The sequence below is a fragment of the Rana temporaria genome, chromosome 5 (genome assembly GCF_905171775.1).
Source record: "Rana temporaria chromosome 5, aRanTem1.1, whole genome shotgun sequence".
In the NCBI taxonomy this organism is placed as follows: domain Eukaryota; kingdom Metazoa; phylum Chordata; class Amphibia; order Anura; family Ranidae; genus Rana; species Rana temporaria.
Genome location: NC_053493.1, coordinates 79,649,917 through 79,670,216, shown reverse-complemented (window position 1 = coordinate 79,670,216; position 20,300 = coordinate 79,649,917). Strand labels below are relative to the sequence as shown.

Genomic DNA, 20,300 nt, shown 5'->3' with positions numbered 1-20,300 from the left:
ATTCCGATCCGTCAGGAATGCCAAAAATTCCTGCGTCTAGCGGTAAGACTGGGTTCTGCTACCAAACATCTGCAATTCAGGGCCCTCCCCTTTGGCCTGTCTTCCTCGCCAAGGATTTTTACCAAAGTCCTAGCAGAAGCCCTGGCACCACTGAGACTCCAAGGAGTAACAATAGTGCCTTACCTAGACGATCTGTTGTTCATAGCCCAGTCTGGTCATCAGTTAGAGAGCGACCTGAAGGTAGCCCTGTCTTTCCTGCGTTCCCTGGGTTGGCTGGTCAACGAAGAAAAATCGCAGATGATACCATCACAGGAGGTGATGTACCTGGGATACAGAATATCCTCAGTAGAAAAGAAGATTTTCCTTCCCCAGGAAAAAATTCTCAAACTGGATCAGGCGGTTGCTTTTCTCCAGACGAATCAGGAGATCAGCATAAGGCAAGTTATGCGAGTTCTGGGTCTGATGTCGGCCTGTTTTCCGGCGGTACCCTGGGCCAGATTTCATTCGCGTCCTCTCCAGGCACATATGCTCAAACTTTGGAGTGGCAGGAAGGAGGATTTGGACCTCACAATACCTATCCCAAAGAGCATTCAAAGAAACCTATGGTGGTGGAGAGCCAGAGAAAACCTGGACAAGGGTCTTCTCTGGGATCTGCCAGTGGCTCTGGTAATGACCACCGATGCCAGCAGGGGGGGTTGGGGAGCCCACCTGGGAGAAGTTTGGACCCAGGGTCAGTGGTCGTCCTCGGAGGTTTTTCGGTCATCAAACCAAAAAGAACTGATAGCACTTGAAGCCCTGAATGGCTTTTAGAACGGCTATCTAGTGGGTCAGCATCTACAAATCAGGACGGACAACGCTGCCACAGTAGCTTATATAAACAAGCAAGGAGGCACAAGGAGCCCAGCCCTCCAGGCAACAGCTACACAGATCTTGATCTGGGCAGAGAAAAATCTGGTACACCTTTCAGCTGTCCACTTAAAGGGCTCACTGAATACCCTGGCAGATTTCCTCAGCAGACAGGTAGTATGTCAGGACGAGTGGTCTCTAGACCAGGAGACGTTCTACCAGATAGTCTCACTCTGGGGACTACCAGAGGTGGACCTGTTCGCAGCAAAGGAGAACAGGAAGGTTACAACATATTTTTCCATTCACCCACAAGACAAAGCGAAGGGGATAGATGCCTTCTCACATCCTTGACATTTCAGCCTGGCATACGCATTCCCTCCAGTGAGGTTGATTCCCAGGGTAATTCAAAAATTTCTCAGGGAACCAGCGGATCTGATTCTGATCACGCCTTTCTGGCCCAAGAGGCCATGGTTCGCCAGCCTGTGGAGGCTGGCCCTGTATCCACCTTGGACACTTCCAGAAAAAGTAAATCTACTATCTATAGGCCCAGTTCTTCATCCTCAGATAAAGAACCTGAAACTAACTGCATGGTTTCTGAAGAGCAACTATTGAAAGCACGGGGTTTTTCGGACAAAGTGGTCACGACTCTCTCAGGGTGTCGCAAACCTGTAACTAGAGCGATATACTCTAAGGTGTGGAAAAAATTCAATTCCTGGAAAATACAGCAAGGAATGGATCATTCTGACATCACAGTAGTGCTAGAATTTTTGCAGGCAGGTGCGGACTTAGGCTTATCAGTCAGCACTCTCAAAGTACAGGCGGCTGCCTTAAGTATTTTTTTGGATGTACCTCTCCAACAGGATCGCTTCGTCAAAAACTTTTTTAAAAGTCTGACAAGATCTAATCCAACTAGGATTAGAGCCTGTCCCTCTTGGGATCTGTCCTTGGTACTAAAGGCTCTTACTAACAAACCTTTTGAACCGCTGGAAGAGTCTTCTCTGAAACATGTTACCCTTAAAACAGTTTTTCTAGTGGCCATAGCCTCAGCCAGGAGAGTCAGCGATCTTCAGGCCCTCTCTATTAGGGAGCCCTTCCTATCTGTATTTGACGATAGGATAGTTCTTAGGACGGATCCTAGCTTCCTACCCAAGGTAGCCTCTACCTTTCATAGGACACAGGACATTGTCCTACCAACCCTGCTTTCCTCTTCAGAAGATGATGAAGGGGAATTTTTGTCCTTTTTGGATGTTAAAAGAAGTCTTTTATTTTACTTAGAAGTCACAAAAGAATTTAGATTATGTGACTCACTTTTTGTTAACTTCTCAGGTGCCCGCAAGGGTCACAGAACATCAAAATCCTCTATTGCCAGATGGCTCAGGATGTTGATTGTAGAAGCATATACGTTAGGGGGTAGGGAACCACCTACAGTTAAAGCACATTCTACTCGGGCAGTGGCGGTTTCCTGGGCAGAAAGAGCAGGAGCGTCCCCGGAAGAGATCTGTAAGGCGGCAGCCTGGACATCTTACTCAACCTTTGCAAGACACTACCGGTTGGACCTGCTGTCAGACAAGGATCAGGCCTTTGGACGAAGGGTCCTCCAGACAGTAGTCCCACCCTAAAAACCAGTAAGTTCTTGCTTGTCATCTCAAGAGGCTGTCCTGGAAGACGACTAGAGAAAAACCGGAGTTAGGCTTACCGGTAACTCTGTTTCTAGGAGTCTTCCAGGACAGCCAGAGTTTTTCCCACCCGGTGTCTGTTAAGGGACTGTAATTGTGGTGAAGATATAAAATGATCTAACGATGTGTTAGTTGACTATGTCTTTCAGGATCTTCTGGTGTTTCTCGGGTAAACTGAGGAGGAGATCTAGAGGACCGCCCTTTAAAGAAAAGGGTGTACGTGTTTCCTGTCCCGGAGGGAGGAGCCCAAGGTCTCAAGAGGCTGTCCTGGAAGACTCCTAGAAACAGAGTTACCGGTAAGCCTAACTCCGTTTTTTTTTTTTTTTTTTTTTTTTTTTTTTTAGCTAGAAATGCTTTTTGTGTTTTCTGGCTGATTTAGTTCCCTTTTGCTGGCTAAGCTCCACCAACTGGTGCTGGAAATAGAGCGCTCCTATTGACCACGAAAGCGGTCCTACGGAGTACAATGGAATGTTGGATGGTAAAGCTGAGCCAGAAAGTCTGGGAAATTCATACCGCATTAAGAAAGTGAAACTAAATCAGAAAGAAGTACCTACAGTACTGAAGAGCTGAAACTTCATGGGTCTGTAAATGGAGAAACTGTAGAAGTAGGTGTGCCTCTCTGGAAGCTATATACAGGTATGTGAAGACACTTCTGGGTGCCTGCTTTCTAGGTTTGCTTGATGTGCATAAATTGTTTAATGTAACAAATTGAGTAAAGGCATAATCTTGGGGTAATTTTTTTTTTTTTTTTTTTTTTTTTTTTAATTTTTTAAGGGATCCAAGAACTACATAGAAACCTGCCTGACTGTAACAGGGAAGGAGCTAAAGTGTCAGTAAGTATAGGTTTAGGGTCTTTGGACATCTACATGTTCTAATATTTTATAGTCATTTGTATCTCATGTCAAGCTACAAAGATTTTATATTACTTATATAGTTTAAAGTAAAAAAAAAAAAAAAAAAAATGTTGTTCCTGCTAAAGGTCCCCCTTGCCCACATACTAGCAAAGAAAAGTACAGAACATTGATGGTACATTGATCCAGGTGGCACAACTATATAGTTTTTTTTTTTTCTTTGCTCATTTATAGGTGTCCTGCTATTGTACGGCTCAAAGAATAGTCAGCTGGATGGACTTTACTGCTTTACTTATAGGTCTTTCTATGTACTTGGAGCCCATTGAAGTCCATGTAACCGACTGGCATGTGTGCAGTACCTTACCCAGCTGACTACAGTGTATAGATACAGTGAGGGGGGGGTATTTGATTTCCAATCCCCCTCCTGATTGTTGTATGTTTTCCACTGACCAAAAAATTTGCAGTCCTATAATTTTAATGGTAGGTTTATTTTAACAGCGAGGGACAGAATAACAACAAATAACCAGAAAAAAGCGTTTAAAAAAAGTTATAAATTTGATTTGCATTTTAATGAGTGAAATAGGGGATCAAATACCCAATCAATCAGCAAGATTTCTGGCTCCCCGTGTCTTCTATACAGGTAACAAGCTGAGATTAGGAGCACCCGTTACAACCACTTTTACCTACAGGTAAGACTAGATTAAGGCTTACCTGTAGGTGATTGGGGGGGGGGGGATAGATAGATTAGATAGAGAGAGAGATTATATATATATATATATAATCTCTCTATCACGGGCACCGTTCCTAATGGAGGCCGAGACTGGCGGCTCCCGCACGCTGGAGTAACGTCATCGCGGCTCCAGCTAATCACAGCACCGGAGCCGCGATACCCAGAAGTCAATCGCATGACACATGACGGCTGCCCGAGCGGTGTACGAGGACGGCTGTGAGGGCTTCGATCTGAGGCGAGTATTTTTTTTATTATTATTATAGGCTTTACTCCCTCTTTAAAGGGAGTGCTCCTAACCTCAGCTTGTTACCTGTATAAAAGTGACATGTCCACAGAAGCAATCAATCAGATTCCATTCTCTCCACCATGGCCGAGACCAAAGACCTGTCCAAGGATGTCGGAGACAAGATTGTTGACTTGCACAAGGCTGGAATGGGCTACAAGACCATCGCCCAGCAGCTTGGTGAGAGGATGACAACAGTTGGTGCGATGATTTACACATGGAAGAAACACAAAATAACTGTCAGTCTCCCTCGGTGTGGGGCTCCATGCAAGATCTCACCTTGTGGAGTTTTAATGATCTTGAGAATGATGAAGAATCAGCCCAGAACTATACGGGAGAATCTTGTCAATCTCAAGGCAGCTGGGACCATAGTCACCAAGAAAAGAATTGGTAACACACTATGCCTTGAAGGACTGAAATCCTGCAGCACCTACAAGGTCCCCCTGCTCAAGAAAGCTCATGTACAGACCTCGTCTGAGGCTTTCTAATGAACATCTGAATGATTCAGAGGAGAACTGGGTGAAAGTGCTGTGGTGAGATGAGCTCAAAATCAAGCTCTTTGGCATTAACTCAATTTGCCGTGTTTGGAGGAGGAGGAATTCTGCCTGTGACCCGAAGAGCACCATCTCCACCGTCAAACATGGAGGTGGAAACATTATGCCTTGGGTGCGTTTTTTCTACTAAAGGGACAGGACAACTTCACCGCATCAAAGGAACAATGGACGGGGCCATGTACTGTCAAATCTTGTGTAAGAATTTCCTTCCCTCAGCCAGGGCATTGAAAATGGGTAGTGGATGGGTATTCCGGCATGACAATGACCCAAAACGCACAGCCAAGGCAACAAAGGAGTGGCTCAAGAAGAAGCACATTAAGGTCCTTGAGTGGCCTAGCCAGTCTCCAGACCTTAATCCCATAGAAAATATATATGGCTGGAACTGAAGGTTCGAGTTGCCAAACATCAGCCTCGAAACCTTAATGACTTGGAGAAGATCTGCAAAGAGGAGTGGAATAAAATCCCTCCGGAGATGTGTGGCCAACTACAAGAAACGTCTGACCTCTGATTGCCAACAAGGGTTTTGCCACCAAGTCATGTTTTGCAAAGGGGGTCAAATACTTTTTTCACCTCCATTAAAATGCAAATCATATGGGTATAACTTTTTTGAAATGCGTTTTTTCTGGATATTTTTGTTCTGTTTCTCACTGTTAAAATAATATAATATTTGCACTGCCTCGTGTGAACTGTTTTTGCTTGCATGGTGTAGGACACACAGGGGCAGATCCACAGAGCGAGTACGCCGGCGTGTCTACTGATACGCCGGCGTACTTTTAAATTTCCCGCGTCTTATCTTTGGTTTGAATCCTCAAACCAAGATACAATGGCATCTGGGTTAGATCCGACAGGTGTACGTCCTCGTACGCCTTCGGATCTTAGATGCAATACTTCGGCGTCCGCTGGGTGGCGTTCACGTCGTTTTCCGCGTCGGGTATGCAAATTAGCTATTTCCGACGATCCACGAACGTACGAGCGGCCGGCACATTTTTTACGGCGTCTCTAGTCGGCTTTTTCCGGCGTATAGTTAAAGCTGGTATTTCTTTGCGTATAGTTAGATCTGCCATGTTAAGTATGGCCGTCGTTCCCGTGTTTTTAATTTGAATTATTTTATTTTTTTGGGCGTAAGTCGTCCGTGAATCGGGATGGACGTAATTCACGTCTAAGTTAAAGAAAATGACATTGTTGCGATGTCATTTAGCACAATGCACGGCGGGAAATTTAGAAACGGAGCATGTGCAGTTCATTCGGCGCGGGGACGCGCTTCATTTAAATGAAACACGCCCCCTAATTGCCGATTTGAATTCCGCCGCCAGAGATGCACTACGCCGCCGTAACTTACGGCGCGAATTCTTTGGGGATTCGACCTGGCCAAAAGTAAGTTACAGCGGCGTAGCGTATCTCGCATACGCTGCGCCCATCTATTTCTATGTGGATCTGCCCCATAGGCTACAGCTGAGCCTGCCAAGCGGATACGGACATCTATGCTCCCTTCTTTTTTTTTTTCTGTATAGAGCAGATAAAGAGCCGTGTAGCTGTGTGCTACTCTAGTGCAGGGATATGCAATTAGCGGACCTCCAGCTGTTGCAAAACTACAAGTCCCATCATGCCTCTGGGTGTCCTGCTTGTGGCTGTCAGAGTCTTGCTATGCCTCATGGGATTTGTAGTTCTGCAACAGCTGAAGGTCCACTAATTGCATATCCCTGCTCTAGTGGGTAGCAGGCTGAAGGGGAGCTAATCACAGCTTAGGATATCATTTCTACTCACAGATTTCTTTTACACAGACAAAACTACAGTTCTCTGTGTGATCCCACTCACTATGTTGGTTAAAAAAAAATCCAGTGGACCGATTCTAGCAGATTAAAATAGATCCATATTTTTCCATGGGGTAGGTTTATGTAAAACTCAACACGGCATGATTTTGTACATTTCCCTACTTGTATGATTCCACCTTGATTTTTGGCCTCATAGACGTCAATGGAAACGCACAGAAATTGCATGTATCTTATAAAAGCAACATGTTTGTTTTTGGTGTGTGTTTGTGTGTTTTTTTTTTTTTTTTTTTAATACCCTGAACTCTGTTCCTCGGCCAGTCCTTGGTCCCTCAAAAGTAATAGTAGTAAAACACACAACCATAAAGTCACATTAAAAATACACAGGCTTAAAAATCGTGTTAAAATTGCAAATAAGTCGCTCTACATAATCACATCTGAAATCCGATCAAAGTTGCATTGCACTAATGTGAATCAAGCCTAAAAAAAAAAAAAACAAATGCAGCCACCACATCTAATGATTGGTAAGCTGCATAATGTTAATTTTTTGGTTTTAATACCGCTTTGAGAAAGTACCGTAGTCTTTATTAATCACTGGTGAGCATCTGATCTTAGTCTTTTTTTTTTTTTTTTTTTTTTTTCGCCTGTCACAGAATAGCACAAACATATGGATTACAAGAAAGTTGCATAAAAATTATTTCCAACAAGAAACAGCTTGAAACTGGTAAGTGTAACTTTTCATATACTGAACTTGCATCCGTGATTGATTTATTTTCCATTTACAGATCTTCTAACTGTTCTTAAAAATAAAAAATACTTATGTAACATACTTTACCCTACAGATTAAACAAGCCATGTGTAACCTTAAGGCCCCTTTCACACTTAGGATTTTTTCAGACGGTTTAGCGCTAAAAATAGCCCTTGAAAAAGTCCTGCCCTGCAGTCTCAGTGTGAAAGCCCGAGTGCTTTCACACTGAGGCGGTGCGCTAGCAGGACCACCCCAAAAGTCCTGCTAGCCGCATCTTTGGCGCGGTGAAGGAGCGGTGTGTTTACCGCTCCTTCCCATTGAAAACCATGGGACACCGCGGCTATGCAGCCGATAATGCGCCTCTGCAGAGGCGCATTGACGGTGGTATTAATCCTTCTTCGACCGCTAGTGGGGTTTAAAACTGCACCTCTAGCGGGCGAATACTGTTGCAATTCCGACGGTATTGTGCTGCTAAAAATAGAGCTGCTATACCGTCAGCGCACCTTCCGCCCCAGTGTGAAAGGGGCCTTGGTTCTCTCATGTATGATTATCAGACTACCCGAGGGTCGGGTTTCCCAAACTTTCAGATTTAGGGAGATTGCACACACACCCAAGGCTGATGGCTTCCTCACTCACAGATTTCCCTTATCAAGCCTTTAAAATCCATCATCTGAATAAACTATACAAATTCTGGTATAAATACCTAAAACAACTAGCATTTTTATATTATTATTTTCCCCATAACCCATGTGTGCACATTGTCTAGGACTGATAAAGTTGGGTGACAATTGGTCTCTATTGAATGTTACATTGCTTACAGGAGGGGGAGAAGGATAATCTTAGCAGTGTGCTGATACTCCTTTACTCTCCAGTCAGCAGGGTGAAAGTGGATAAGAGACCTAAAGCGATTTTGTAAACCTCTGAAATGAAAAATGAACAAAGCAGATCCCTCTATAGTGTGTACTTGCCTCAATCCAAAGCACCTAGCGTGATTTCCATCTCCTTTGTTCCCTTTGCTATCTGCATTTGTCACTTCTGACAGATTATCTTGACACCACAGGACCTCAGGAGATGCGCCCCCCCATTCTCCAGTACACAGAAGGCCTTTGACATCCTCAACTGTGCACATGTCCCTATGAGACGGTGTAGTGGTGGTGGAGGTGACTCAAGACTCTGATTGCACTGTGCTCCCAGCTCTATGCTGTGCAGTGTGTGACATTCGATCCCTGCCCCCTGTCTGCTGGAGCACAGAAAAAGCCTCTGATCTGTGCGTTTTAGAAGGCTGTAGAGAAGAGAGGGCTGCTGATAAACTTATGTAGGAGGATATGTTTCATCTCTTTGTATCACCTGAGACACCTCCCAAAAATTTTAGCTAGAAGTAAGAACTCCAAATTTCCCTATTTGTCAGGGATCAGTAACTAAGGAAGCCACTGGGACAGCAAAGCTGCCAGGCAGCTAGCATTTTCACAAGGTACACTATATTGTCAAAAGTAATGGGATTCATGCCTTCACACCAGTGTTAATTTTGGCAGCAAATTTCGATTTAGTTTTAATATTAGGACTAAAATGGCATTTTAGTTTTAGTCCAATTTTAGTCTTCTGCAATTGTTTAAGTCGTATTTAGTGGACTAAATCTCCAGTACATTTTAGTCGTCTAAAATCTAATGGGTGTAATTAAATTGTAATGCATTAGTTAACATTTCTCTACAATTTCCAAACGAATTATATACTGCTGGAGTGAAAAATGTAATCTGTTATTTATGGTATTGAGGTATGAACATTTACTACAGACCAGTGTTAATTTTGAAGTCCAAATTTTAATTTAGTTTTAGTCTTAAGCCCCATACACATGTAGCTAGATTCAGGTACGAGAGCCTAACGTTAGGCAGGCGTAGCGTATCGCATATACGCTACGCCGCCGTAAGTTAGAGAGGCAAGTGCTGTATTTACAAAGCACTTGCGTCCTAAGTTACGGCGGCGTAGCGTAAATGTGCCGGCGTAAGCGCGCCTAATTCAAATTGTGAAGAGGTGGGCGTGTTTTATGCAAATGAACCGTGACCCGACGTGATTGGCGTTTTTTTACGAACGGCGCATGCGCCGTCCGTGGACATATCCCAGTGCGCATGCTCCAAATTACGCCGCAAAGACTTATTGGTTTTGACGTGAACGTAAATGGCGCCCAGCCCTATTCACGGACGACTTAAGCAAACAACGTAAAAATTACAAAATTCGATGCGGAAATGAGGTCCATACTTAACATTGGCTGGGCCAGCTTTTTGTTGGACTAACTTTACGCCTGAAAACGCCTTACATAAACGGTGTATCTTTACTGCGACGGGCAAGCGTACGTTCGTGAATAGGCGTATCTCGCTGATTTACGCATTCTAGGCGTAAATCGGCGTACACGCCCCTAGTGGCCGGCCTAAATAGACAGCTAAGATACGACGGCGCCCGCGGTCATATCTTAGCTAGATTTAAGTGTATCTCAATTTGAGCATACACTTAAATTTAGGACGGCGCAGATTCAGAGTTACGACGGCATATCTACTGATACGCCGGCGTAAACCTCTCTGAATCTGGCTATTGATCAGACTTCAAAATCCCAAGGTTTTCAAAAAAAATCCGACAGTGTGTACGCTTAAACTTTTTTTCGTTTTCATCGGACAAAAGTTTGCTCTGCAAACGGACAAACTTTTCGGCAACAAAAGTCCTACGGAGCAAAGTCCGACCGTGTGTACAGAAGTCCATCAGACTTTTGTCCAAAGTGCAAACACGCATGCTCAGAACCAATGTTAAAATCAAACAACAATAGCAGAAGTTGACCAAAGGGTGGTGGTAAAGAGCAGAAAAACACATTATTTTGGGAAAGTTTGCTGAAAAAATCCTCCAGTGTGTATGCATGCCAAGTTCACGGCCATCGCCCTTCCCACAAAAATCCACGGAAAAGTTTGTTTGAAGTCCGACCGTGTGTATGAGGCTTAAGTCTCTTGACTAAAATGGCATTATAGTTTTAGTCGTATTTTAGTCGACTAAAATGTTTGTCGACGAAATTAACACTGCTTCACACGCACATGAACTTGAGGTCTTGACCTCAACTCGATAGAACACCTTTGGGATGAATTGGAGACTGCGAGCCAGGCCTTCTCATCCACATCAGTGCCTGACAAATGCACTTCTGGAAGAATGGTCAAACATTCCCATAGACACACGCCTAACCACCTTCCCAGAAGAGTTGGAGCTGCAAAGGGTAGGCCAACTCAATGTTGAACCCTACGGAAGAAGACTGGGATGCCATTAAATTCATGTGTGTGTGTAAAAGCAGGTGTCCCAATACTTTTGGCAATATTGTGCATGTCCAGAGTGTCAGCCTGTATATTTCTCACAGGACAGGTTATTTTTAAAGGGGTTGTAAAGGCAGAATTAAAAAATTGCCCCCCCCCCCCCTACATGGACCCAATCCAGCAATTTGCACAAGAGATGAGTCCTCGCGCTCTCTCTCTCCTCATTGACTCTGACACATCAGCCGGAGCCATTGGCTCTTGCTGCTGTCAATCGCAGCCAGTGAGGAGGGAGCCGAGCTCAGGAGTGACCACACAAGTGTCTCCATAGCAAGCTGCTTGCTATGGGGGCAGAAGGGAGGGGCCAGAAGTGCCGTCGGGGACCCGAGAAAAGGATGCTGCTCTGTGCAAAACCATTATACATAGCAGGTAAGTATAACATGTTTGTTTTAACCGCTTGCCGCACGCAAATATATCTGCAGCATGGCACTGGCAGGCAAAAGAACGTGTGTGTGTGTGTGTGTGTGTGTGTGTGTGTGTGTATATATGTATGTATGTATGTGTATATATATATATATATATATATATATATATATATATATATATATATATATATATATATATATATATATATATATATATATATATATATATATAATGAGATAGATGGCGCCATTGTTTACGGCGTCCCCGCCGCAAGCTCTGTGACTCCGACCGCGGATCCCACGGACTCGATGTCCGGGCATACCTGCGATCGTGTGACTGTGAGGAAGAACGGGAAAATGCTTATGTAAACAAGCATTTCCCCAGTCTTCCTAGTGACAGGACAGTGTACAGAGCTTCTTGTAACCAGAAGCAGTGTTCACTGTCCTGTCACACACAGCCTGACAATGGTCCCAAAAATGTGTCAAAAGTGTCGGATGTGTCCGCCATGATGTCGCAGTCAGGATAAAAATCACAGATCGCCACCATTGCTAGTAAAAAAAAATTATAATAATAAAAATGCCATATTCTCGAAGAATACGCATCGACCTAAACTGGGGGAAAAAAACATGTGTTTTTTTTTTTTTTAATATAAATAAATATATATATATATAATCTCTTAAGGGAATGCGCAGTCATGTGACTCCAAAGCAAAATTGATGTCCCTTTTTTTTTTTTTTTGATTCGTCACTTCATCACTCTATTTTTGTTTATAGCGCAAAAAATAAAAACTGCAGAGGTGATCATATACCACTAAAGGAAAGCTCTATTTGTGGGGAAAAAAAGGACGCCAATTTTGTTTTGGAGCCACATCGCACGACCGTGCAATTGTCAGTTAAAGCGACGCAGTGCCGAATCGCAAAAAAGTGGCCTGGTCTTTGGCCAGCAAAATGGTCTGGGGCTTAAGTGGTTAAAGCACACCTGTACTGGTAGTATTGAATAGAAGGCATCATAAGGTTCTTAATCCTTCAATTTTTTGTTACCTCATCCCCACAGCATATCACTCCCTGAAATCACATTTAAGTGGGGATGCGTCAAAAGTTATGATTTTTGGGGGGCCTGTGGGTGCAAAAAGGAGTACAAGTTTTATAAATGGTGCCTTCTATTCAATTACATTCTTTACTTGGTGGTCAATGCAGACTGCTTAACATTTCTTGCTTTGTCTTCTTTGTCCACTAGATGGAGCTGTAACATGTATAATAGGAACTTTACCCAAGTTTTCACTTTGTATTATTTCACGTTGATCTCAGCCTTTTTTACTTGTGTCTGTTGAGCAGACATTGCTGCTTTCATATATATAATTTTTTTTTCTTCTTGACTAACCTTATATTTCACAGGGTTGAAAGACCTTGTATTGTCTGTTTGCAATTTTCCAGTGGATCATATGTGTACAGAATTTCACATGGTTCATGGAATCAATTACCTCCCTGGGACTGGAGGTGTCAGATGACTGATTAGAGGCTAAGCCAGTTAAAATTGATTCAAAATAATGGGATTCTTGCTTGAGACTCTTATTATCCAGTTTCTCAGGAATGTTTTGCTATAAATATAGGTAGCAGGTGCTAGCTCATCTGTGACGGTAACAAAGCGGGAAGGAGTCATGGAATTGGTATAGACAACCATCTGGGAAATTCATAAAGGGTGTCATGGACACCACTCCGAATTCTGTTGTGGCGCCCAATTCATGTACCTGTCAGAGGCAGTATATGAATCTGTTAATGCCGGCATTGATGGAGGCGTGTCCACATTGGACCCTCCTTCCCCAGTGTGCCCCCTCCCCAGCCTCTGTGCCACCACACTGACAGGCACATGGGCGAGGAGATTTAAACTACAGGTGGGCAGACTCTGATGAGGAACTGAGCGACTGGTTCCCCGTCGGATCCTCTACAGTGGATGGCAGTAAGTGGATCTATAGATGCTGTTCAGTTAATGGCGGCTTGAAATCCACCTACTGCCATCCACTGTACATGACAGGCAAGGTGGGCCTGATGGAGAACTGGTCTCAAAATTCTGCATGTTCACCCAACAGGCACAGCGGCTGTAAAGTTGGAGCCTGAGACTAGTTCCTTATCAGACCTGCCTTGTCTTTGATTGTCAAAGGACAGCAGTGGGAAGATTCAAAAGCCCCTATTGACCTGAATAGAGGCTATGGCTCCATTATGGACCTAATGGGGAACTAGTCTCTCTGAGTACCCCATCAGGCTTTGCCCACTGTCGGTTCAACATTTATGTTCATGCTCTGGACTCTTCTGCCCATTGCGGGTACAATGCAGCGCTCCTGCAGACTGTCAGTGTAAGTTGCCTGCTCATACCTTGTACGGGCAGGCAGTTACATAATGACTGGAAGAAACAAAGAACTACCTAGAGCACTCAACAGCACCCTGGTAGTTCATTGAGGGCTACAGGCCGACAGCAGCAAAGGCTGTCGGTACTTGTAGTTCTTCCATTCAGAGAACTGAATTCTGAGCCCCGCACAGCTGCATTTTTATTTATTTTTTCTAAATTGTGACAGCGAGTTTGGGTAGAATATCCCCAGCTCACTGTCACCAGAGGCAGTGGGCCAGGGAGAGGCTACAGCAGTGGGAACATGTTTCATGTTCCAACCTAAAAATGGCTGGAGCATGGAACATGTTCCCAAGTTGAACTTATTCATTAAAGTGGTTTTAAAGGCAGAAGGTGTTTTTTTTTTTTTTTTATGTAGTCTCTGCATTAAGGTAAAACAAACCTTCTGCATGCAGCTCCCCTCTTCTACTTGCCTCACCCCGATCTTGATCCAGTGATGTGCACAAGACCTCTTCCTCTTCTTCTCTCCCTGGACAGAGAGGCAGCAGCGAGAGCCATTGGCAATCTCAGTCAGTGAGTGGGGCTGAGCTGCGCTCTGTGTGTCAATGAACACACAGGGCCAGATTCTCGTAGATCCGCGTATCTTAGCGCGGGCGTAACGTATCCGATTTACGTTACGCCTCTGCAACTTAGAAGGGCAAGTGCTGTATTCTCAAAGCACTTGCTCTGTAAGTTGCAGCGTAGCGTAAAAAGGCCAGCGTAAGCCCGCCTAATTAAAATTTGGAACAGGGGGGCGTATTTTATGTTAATAACTTGACCCGACGTGATTGATGTTTTTCACGAACGGCGCATGCGCCGTCCGTTGAAATCTCCCAGTGTGCATTGCTCCTAATACGCCGCAAGGACGTATTGGTTTTGACGTGAACGTAAATTACGTCCAGCCCCATTCACGGACGAGTTACGCAAACAACGTAAAAAATACAAAATTTGACGCGGGAACGAGGGCCATACTTAACATTGGTACGCCGCACTTACGCCACCATATAGCAGGGGTAACTTTACTCCTGGAAAACCCTAACGTAAACGGCGTATCTTTACTGCGTCGGACAGGCGTACGTTTGTGAATTCGCGTATCTAGCTGATTTACATATTTTGATGCGTAAATCAGCGTACACGCCCCTAGCGGCCAGCGTAAATATGCAGTTACGATCTGACGTTGCAAGAGACTTACGCCAGTCGGATCTAAGGGAAATCTATGCGTAACTGATTCTAAGAATCAGGTGCATAGATACGACAGGCCAGACTCGGAGATACAACGTCGTATCTCTTTTGAGAATCTGGCCCACAGAGAGCAGATCCGGATTGAGCAGCTTGCTATGGGGGCACTAGGCGGGGAGGAGGAGCCAGGAGCACTGGCAGGGAACCCCAGAAGTGGAGGTTTGGGGCTTCCCTGTACAAAATTATTGATTTAAAATTGCTTTAAATGCGTCGCATTCGCCTATAGAGATTTTTCAGACCAGTCTATTGTTTTTTGCGATCGCATGGGATGGGGGGGAGGTGAATTTTAATTTTAAGACTTGTCATGTTTGGTATACACTTAATCGATGCAACCCATCTTTTTTTATATATTACCCAATTTTTAGGTATTACTTTGTGTTTATGTTGTCTAAAAATCATTTATATTTTTTTCCCAGAATACATGCGCTTGATAAACGGTTACACAATATGTGTGCAGAAAATGAAACCATCGCTCTAGTACTGAAGTGGTTATGTAGTAAGCAGATGAAATTAATAGTGAATAATAAATCTTGGACTAGAAGTAGCCCCTTGGTACTTGCCCAGTGTGAATATTTGTGTATTACTATGAAAACATTAGTCCTTTTTTTTTTTTTTTTTTTACTTCAGCTGCAAATTTTTATTTTGTTTTTTGTACTGAACCTGTTACAAAATGAAATAATAAATTCTATTTCCATCTCCGCATAACATCTCCAACCCCCCCCCCCCCCCCCCCCCCCCGCGCGCTATTCGTTTCCCTTCACCTGCTTGTTCTACATTGCTCTCAGTGTCACAAGCTTGTCACCGAGCCCAATATGTTCCAGCTGAGCACCAACTGATTATAAAGCTGCTACACACATTATTCATTAGTGCTGTCAGAGCCGGGGCAGGAGGATTCTCGCTAGAAACCCTGTAACTGATATCTAAGCCACTAAAAGTGCCTTGCGGTGAAAATTAATGCCTTGCAGATGTGCACTGGCTTCCTCTCTGTGGCCGCACTGTGGGATGTCTTCTTGCAGTTTTTTGAATGACACTGCAGTCATTTGTTTTATTTTAATAGGATGATTGTGGGCAAAATAATAGCAAGTCGCCTAGAGCACGGTTTTTACATGCTTTTTCAAGGAGATTAACCCTGGCCAAGGCTATTATTATATTATACAGGTATTCTTTATATTAGAGGTCCCCCAAGAACAATGGGGGGAGAGATATCTAACCAAGTTTGCAAGTTCTGACTTTTTTTTTTTTTTCTCTCCCTGTTAAATGGGAAGTATCTGGTTGCGTTTCTCTGAGTGCGATAGCGGCATTGAAAATGTTCCATTGGGCTTAAATTAGGCCAACATGTACGTGAACAAAAAAAGTACACAAATGAAACCATGCTTGTAGTTCTAGTGGAGACCAAAGAAAAGCAGCTGGCACAATATTGGATATATATATTGGTTATATATTGTAAATTAACATTGAATGCAAAATCAAGTACTGCACTAATACAAACACACTTACACTCAAGTGCAAAGATAATTTGTGAAAAACTGTGCCAAAAATATGCGAAACTCCAATGTGCAGTCTGTGAAACGATCACAAACTTTTATGTCACAATGTGAAAAACAAAAGGTAATCTTTAAATGTGCTCATCCCACATGAGTGGTGATGTCACAGCATCTGGCTCCGCCCTGCATGTTCTGTCAAAAATGACATCATGAGGAGTATTTAATACAACTATGTGCAGTATGATTGCTCGTTGAATGGGGGGGTCATATCTTTCTGGGAGAATCTGAGCCAGCTGCCAGTCAATGCTCCTGGGTGTATCCCAACCATATGGTATGATTAAAAAATGATGATGCAGACTGTTGACATGCTCTCTTCCTTTTGAGGATGTTGGCACCATAAATATTCCTCCACACCAATCCCCCCCCCCCCAAAAAACAACAACTATAATGTAACGTAGCTTTTGTTGATGGTATAGAATAAACCAGATGGTTCATGAGGAAATCTGTTTCTACTAGATAAAACTTTGCAAGAACAAGGAGTGGGTCACAATTCCAAGGTGTTGGTCCTGGAATTCAGCTACACAGAGGAAGAGGCAAAGAAGAGGGTCCACAATGAGGATAAGGAACGAGACGATGAGACACAGAAGCAGGAGAGCGTGAAGAAGAAGATGATGCGTACAAAGCGAGGGCTGGAAATCCTTGCAGATCGTGGTAAGTTCTGTTTTGCATCAGCTGAGATAAATTTTTATTAGCAGGTCCGTGTTTTTTTTTTTTTTAACTAAAAACAAATATACAGGTCGACCCTGTATAATAAGTTCCAGGTTACCTGGAATTCTAGTGGCTGTATCAGACGTCTCTTATTTACATTGCTGTGTCAGCTTAAAGTGATTGTAAAGTATTTTTCTCTTTCGTTCATGGACAGACACAGCAGCATAATCTTGACATTAGGGTATTGGCCTTTTATCAGGAGAGGACTAGGCAGAAACATGTTAAAGTGTTTAAACCACATCAAAACTATACAGTATCGCCCAGGAGGCGGTCCCTCTTGGTACAACCCCTCTCCCTGCATTTAGCAGCTCATTTTTTTTTTTTCTGCCTAGCATAGGAGAATGACATGGCTCCCTGTGGCCTATTGGTCCTGGAGGTTTTTTTCATCCTGAAATCTACTATCAACTGCCGACTGGGTGACAGGCTGGATACCCTAGATCCTTGTAGTCTACCCAGTTTCGGCCATCGAGCGTGTGCAGACCTCTAGCTACGCGATGTTTCGGCCACAACATGTCCCATTTCTCTAGGGGTGGCCGGTGAGCTACATGCTACGGGGCACACATATGACCGGGCTATTACTGTCTCCATATCAGGGCCGACGGCCACACCGTATCACTCGGGTCATGGATCTGTCAGGAATGCTTCCAGCAGGACGGGTAAGTAGCAGTTCCCCCTGCTTCGGCAGGATGGAACAACTGGGCATTCCCGGGGAGGTCGATTAGGGGGTTTTCCAACCTTCCTTTCCACTTCTCTGGTCTGGGGGCTGAGATCTCTGACCCTTCAGTCCGGGAAGTTGTTCCTTCCCTTTCACTGGACAGTGATCACAATAGATGCCAGTCTGACCTGTTGGGGGGGGGTGTTTAAGGCAACACAAGGTTGCTGGATGCAGGAGGAATTCCGCCTGCTGATCAATGTGCTGGAGCTTCGGGCGATCAGGCAGTACCTCTCCACATCGTCGGGATCCAGTCGGGCAACGCCGCGGCGGTGGCGTATGTCAACCGTTGAGGAACAAGAAGCTCGGCTGCAGCATCAGAGGTCGCTCACATCCTGGGGTGGGATGAAACGGAGCGTGCCGGCTCTCTCGGCCGTATACATTCCGGGCGTAGAAAACTGGCAAGCGGACTACCTAAGTCGCCAGGTGCTGGACCAAGGAGAATGGTCGCTACACCCGGTGTTTCAGCTCCTTTGCCAAAGATGGGGCACGCCAGGCGTCGTTCTCCTGGCCTCTCAACTCAGTAAGAGTTGATGTTTGTGGCCAGGTCCAAAGACCTGTGGGTGTAGGCAACAGATGCGTTGGTGGCTCCGTGGGTGCAGTATCGGCTACTTTATGCCTTTCCACAGCTAAAGCTTCTCCCTCGTCTACTTCGCAGGGTACAGACCGAGGGGATTCCGATGATTCTAACTGCCCCAGATTGGCCTCGGCGTCCCTGGTACGCCGATCTAGTGCGTCTGGTAACGGATGTTCCTTGGCGACTACCAATGCGAGAGAACCTTCTGCCGCAAGATCCCATACTTGATCCTGCTTTACAGTTGCTGGTTTTAACGGCGTGGCTATTAAAAGCAAGGAGTTAAGGGACCGAGGCCTGTCGGATTCGGTAATTTCTACCGAAGTCATCCTCTCGAAAAATGTATTTGGAAGGCTTGCATCTCTGTGTGAGGAGATGAAGTGGCGCCCGTGTGCATATTCGGTTTCCAGGATCCTGCTGTTGCTACAGCGTGGAGTGGACCAAAAGCTTGCCTTAAGTACCATTAAGGGGCAGATTTCAGCCTTGGCTGTCTTTTTGGTGAGTACGTTTAGTGCAGGGGGTTCGACATGTGACTCCTCCGGTCCAGCCATCGTTACCTCCGTGGGACTTGAATCTGGTCCTCTCAGTACTTCAGAAACCGCCCTTTGAAAACATTATAGAGATTCCTTTGACGCTCTCTCAGAAGGTTGCCTTTTTGGTGGCGATTACATCGGTCAGATGGGTTTCTGAGCTGGCGGCCTTGTCTTGCAAGGTGCCCTATCTGATCCTCCACAAGGATAGGGCGATGCTGTGCCCGCTACCCTCGTTTCTTCCTAGAGTCGTTTTCGGCTTTTCATCTTAATGAGGACATTGTACTTCCATCGCATCCGAAAGAGGCTGCGCTACATTCCTTGAATGTTGTCCGAGCTCTGCAGGTGTACCTGTCTGCTACTGCTCCGTTCCGGAGGTCGGACTCACTGTTTTGTATTGGTGGTTGGTCCTAAGAAGGGAATGTCGGTCTCGTCGCCCACCATCTCTAGGTGGATTACACAGATCGTGATTCAGGCTTATGGCCTAAAAGGGCGGGCGCCTCCCTTTCCTGTCACGGGACATTCCACCAAGGCAATGGGTGCCTCTTGGGCTTTCCGACATTATGCGTCTGTTTCCCAGGTGTGTAAGGCAGCGACCTGGTCATCCGTTCACACTTTCACTAAGTTTTACAAGGTTGATGTAAGTGCATCTTCAGATGCTTGCTTCGGCCGCAAGGTTTTGCTTTTTAAGGTTGCAACTCCTCCGTTGAGGAGCTCTGGTTGTTTTGGGGGGTGAAGTTGTTTGGTTGCTGCTCCCAGAGGGACTGCCTCCTGGGCGGTACTGTAAAGTTTTGATGCTGTTTTAAACACTTTAACAGGTTTCTGCCTAGTCCTCTCCTGATAGAAGACTAATACCCTAATGTCAAGATTATGCTGCTGTGTCCATCCATGAACTTATTCAGAGAAAAGGATTTTACGGTGAGTACAAAAATCCAATTTTTTTTTTTTACTAACATGTTATACTTGCCCCCTCTGTGAAGTGGATTTGCACATGGCAGCCTGGGTCCTCTGTCATGGAACCCCCTCGCACACTCCACTTGAATGCTTCCGTCAGTACACAGCCTCCTCCAGTCTGAACATCAGATATCTGGTATTACAGCCACATATTGTAACTAAAAACCAGGCGAGACTAGCTCAGCTACACATTGCAACATGAAATGTTTATTCGAACAAGAATACAGCCTTTTGTACACTTGAGGAGGAGGGTCCCCCCTCCTGATCATATTGCCCTAAAAAAAAAATACAAACTCTAACCAGAAATATAAATTAACATGAGCTAATTAACTAATCATTTAACCAGCCTAGGTAGCTCAGACACCATCCACATTATCATAGGTATTAAACAGACAATAGCAGGAGTCCCTAGTGGCAGACGGTCCAGCTCTAGAGGCCAAGGTGACCAGCTCTTTCATTTCACATGTATAGTTTTTGGCCTTGCTGTTTTTTACATAGA

The 20,300-nt window shown here is 44.7% G+C and overlaps 1 protein-coding gene across 1 annotated transcript in view; it reads left to right on the top strand.

Annotated features, from left to right (window-relative positions):
• Positions 1-20,300, top strand: part of NUB1 (negative regulator of ubiquitin like proteins 1) — a 98,523-nt gene that overhangs the window by 23,373 nt on the left and 54,850 nt on the right. The window contains exons 4-6 of the mRNA XM_040352751.1: positions 3,297-3,355; positions 7,363-7,433; positions 16,780-16,974. Of these exons, the coding sequence (XP_040208685.1) occupies positions 3,297-3,355; positions 7,363-7,433; positions 16,780-16,974 (325 nt within the window). The remainder of the gene's footprint in view (positions 1-3,296; positions 3,356-7,362; positions 7,434-16,779; positions 16,975-20,300) is intronic.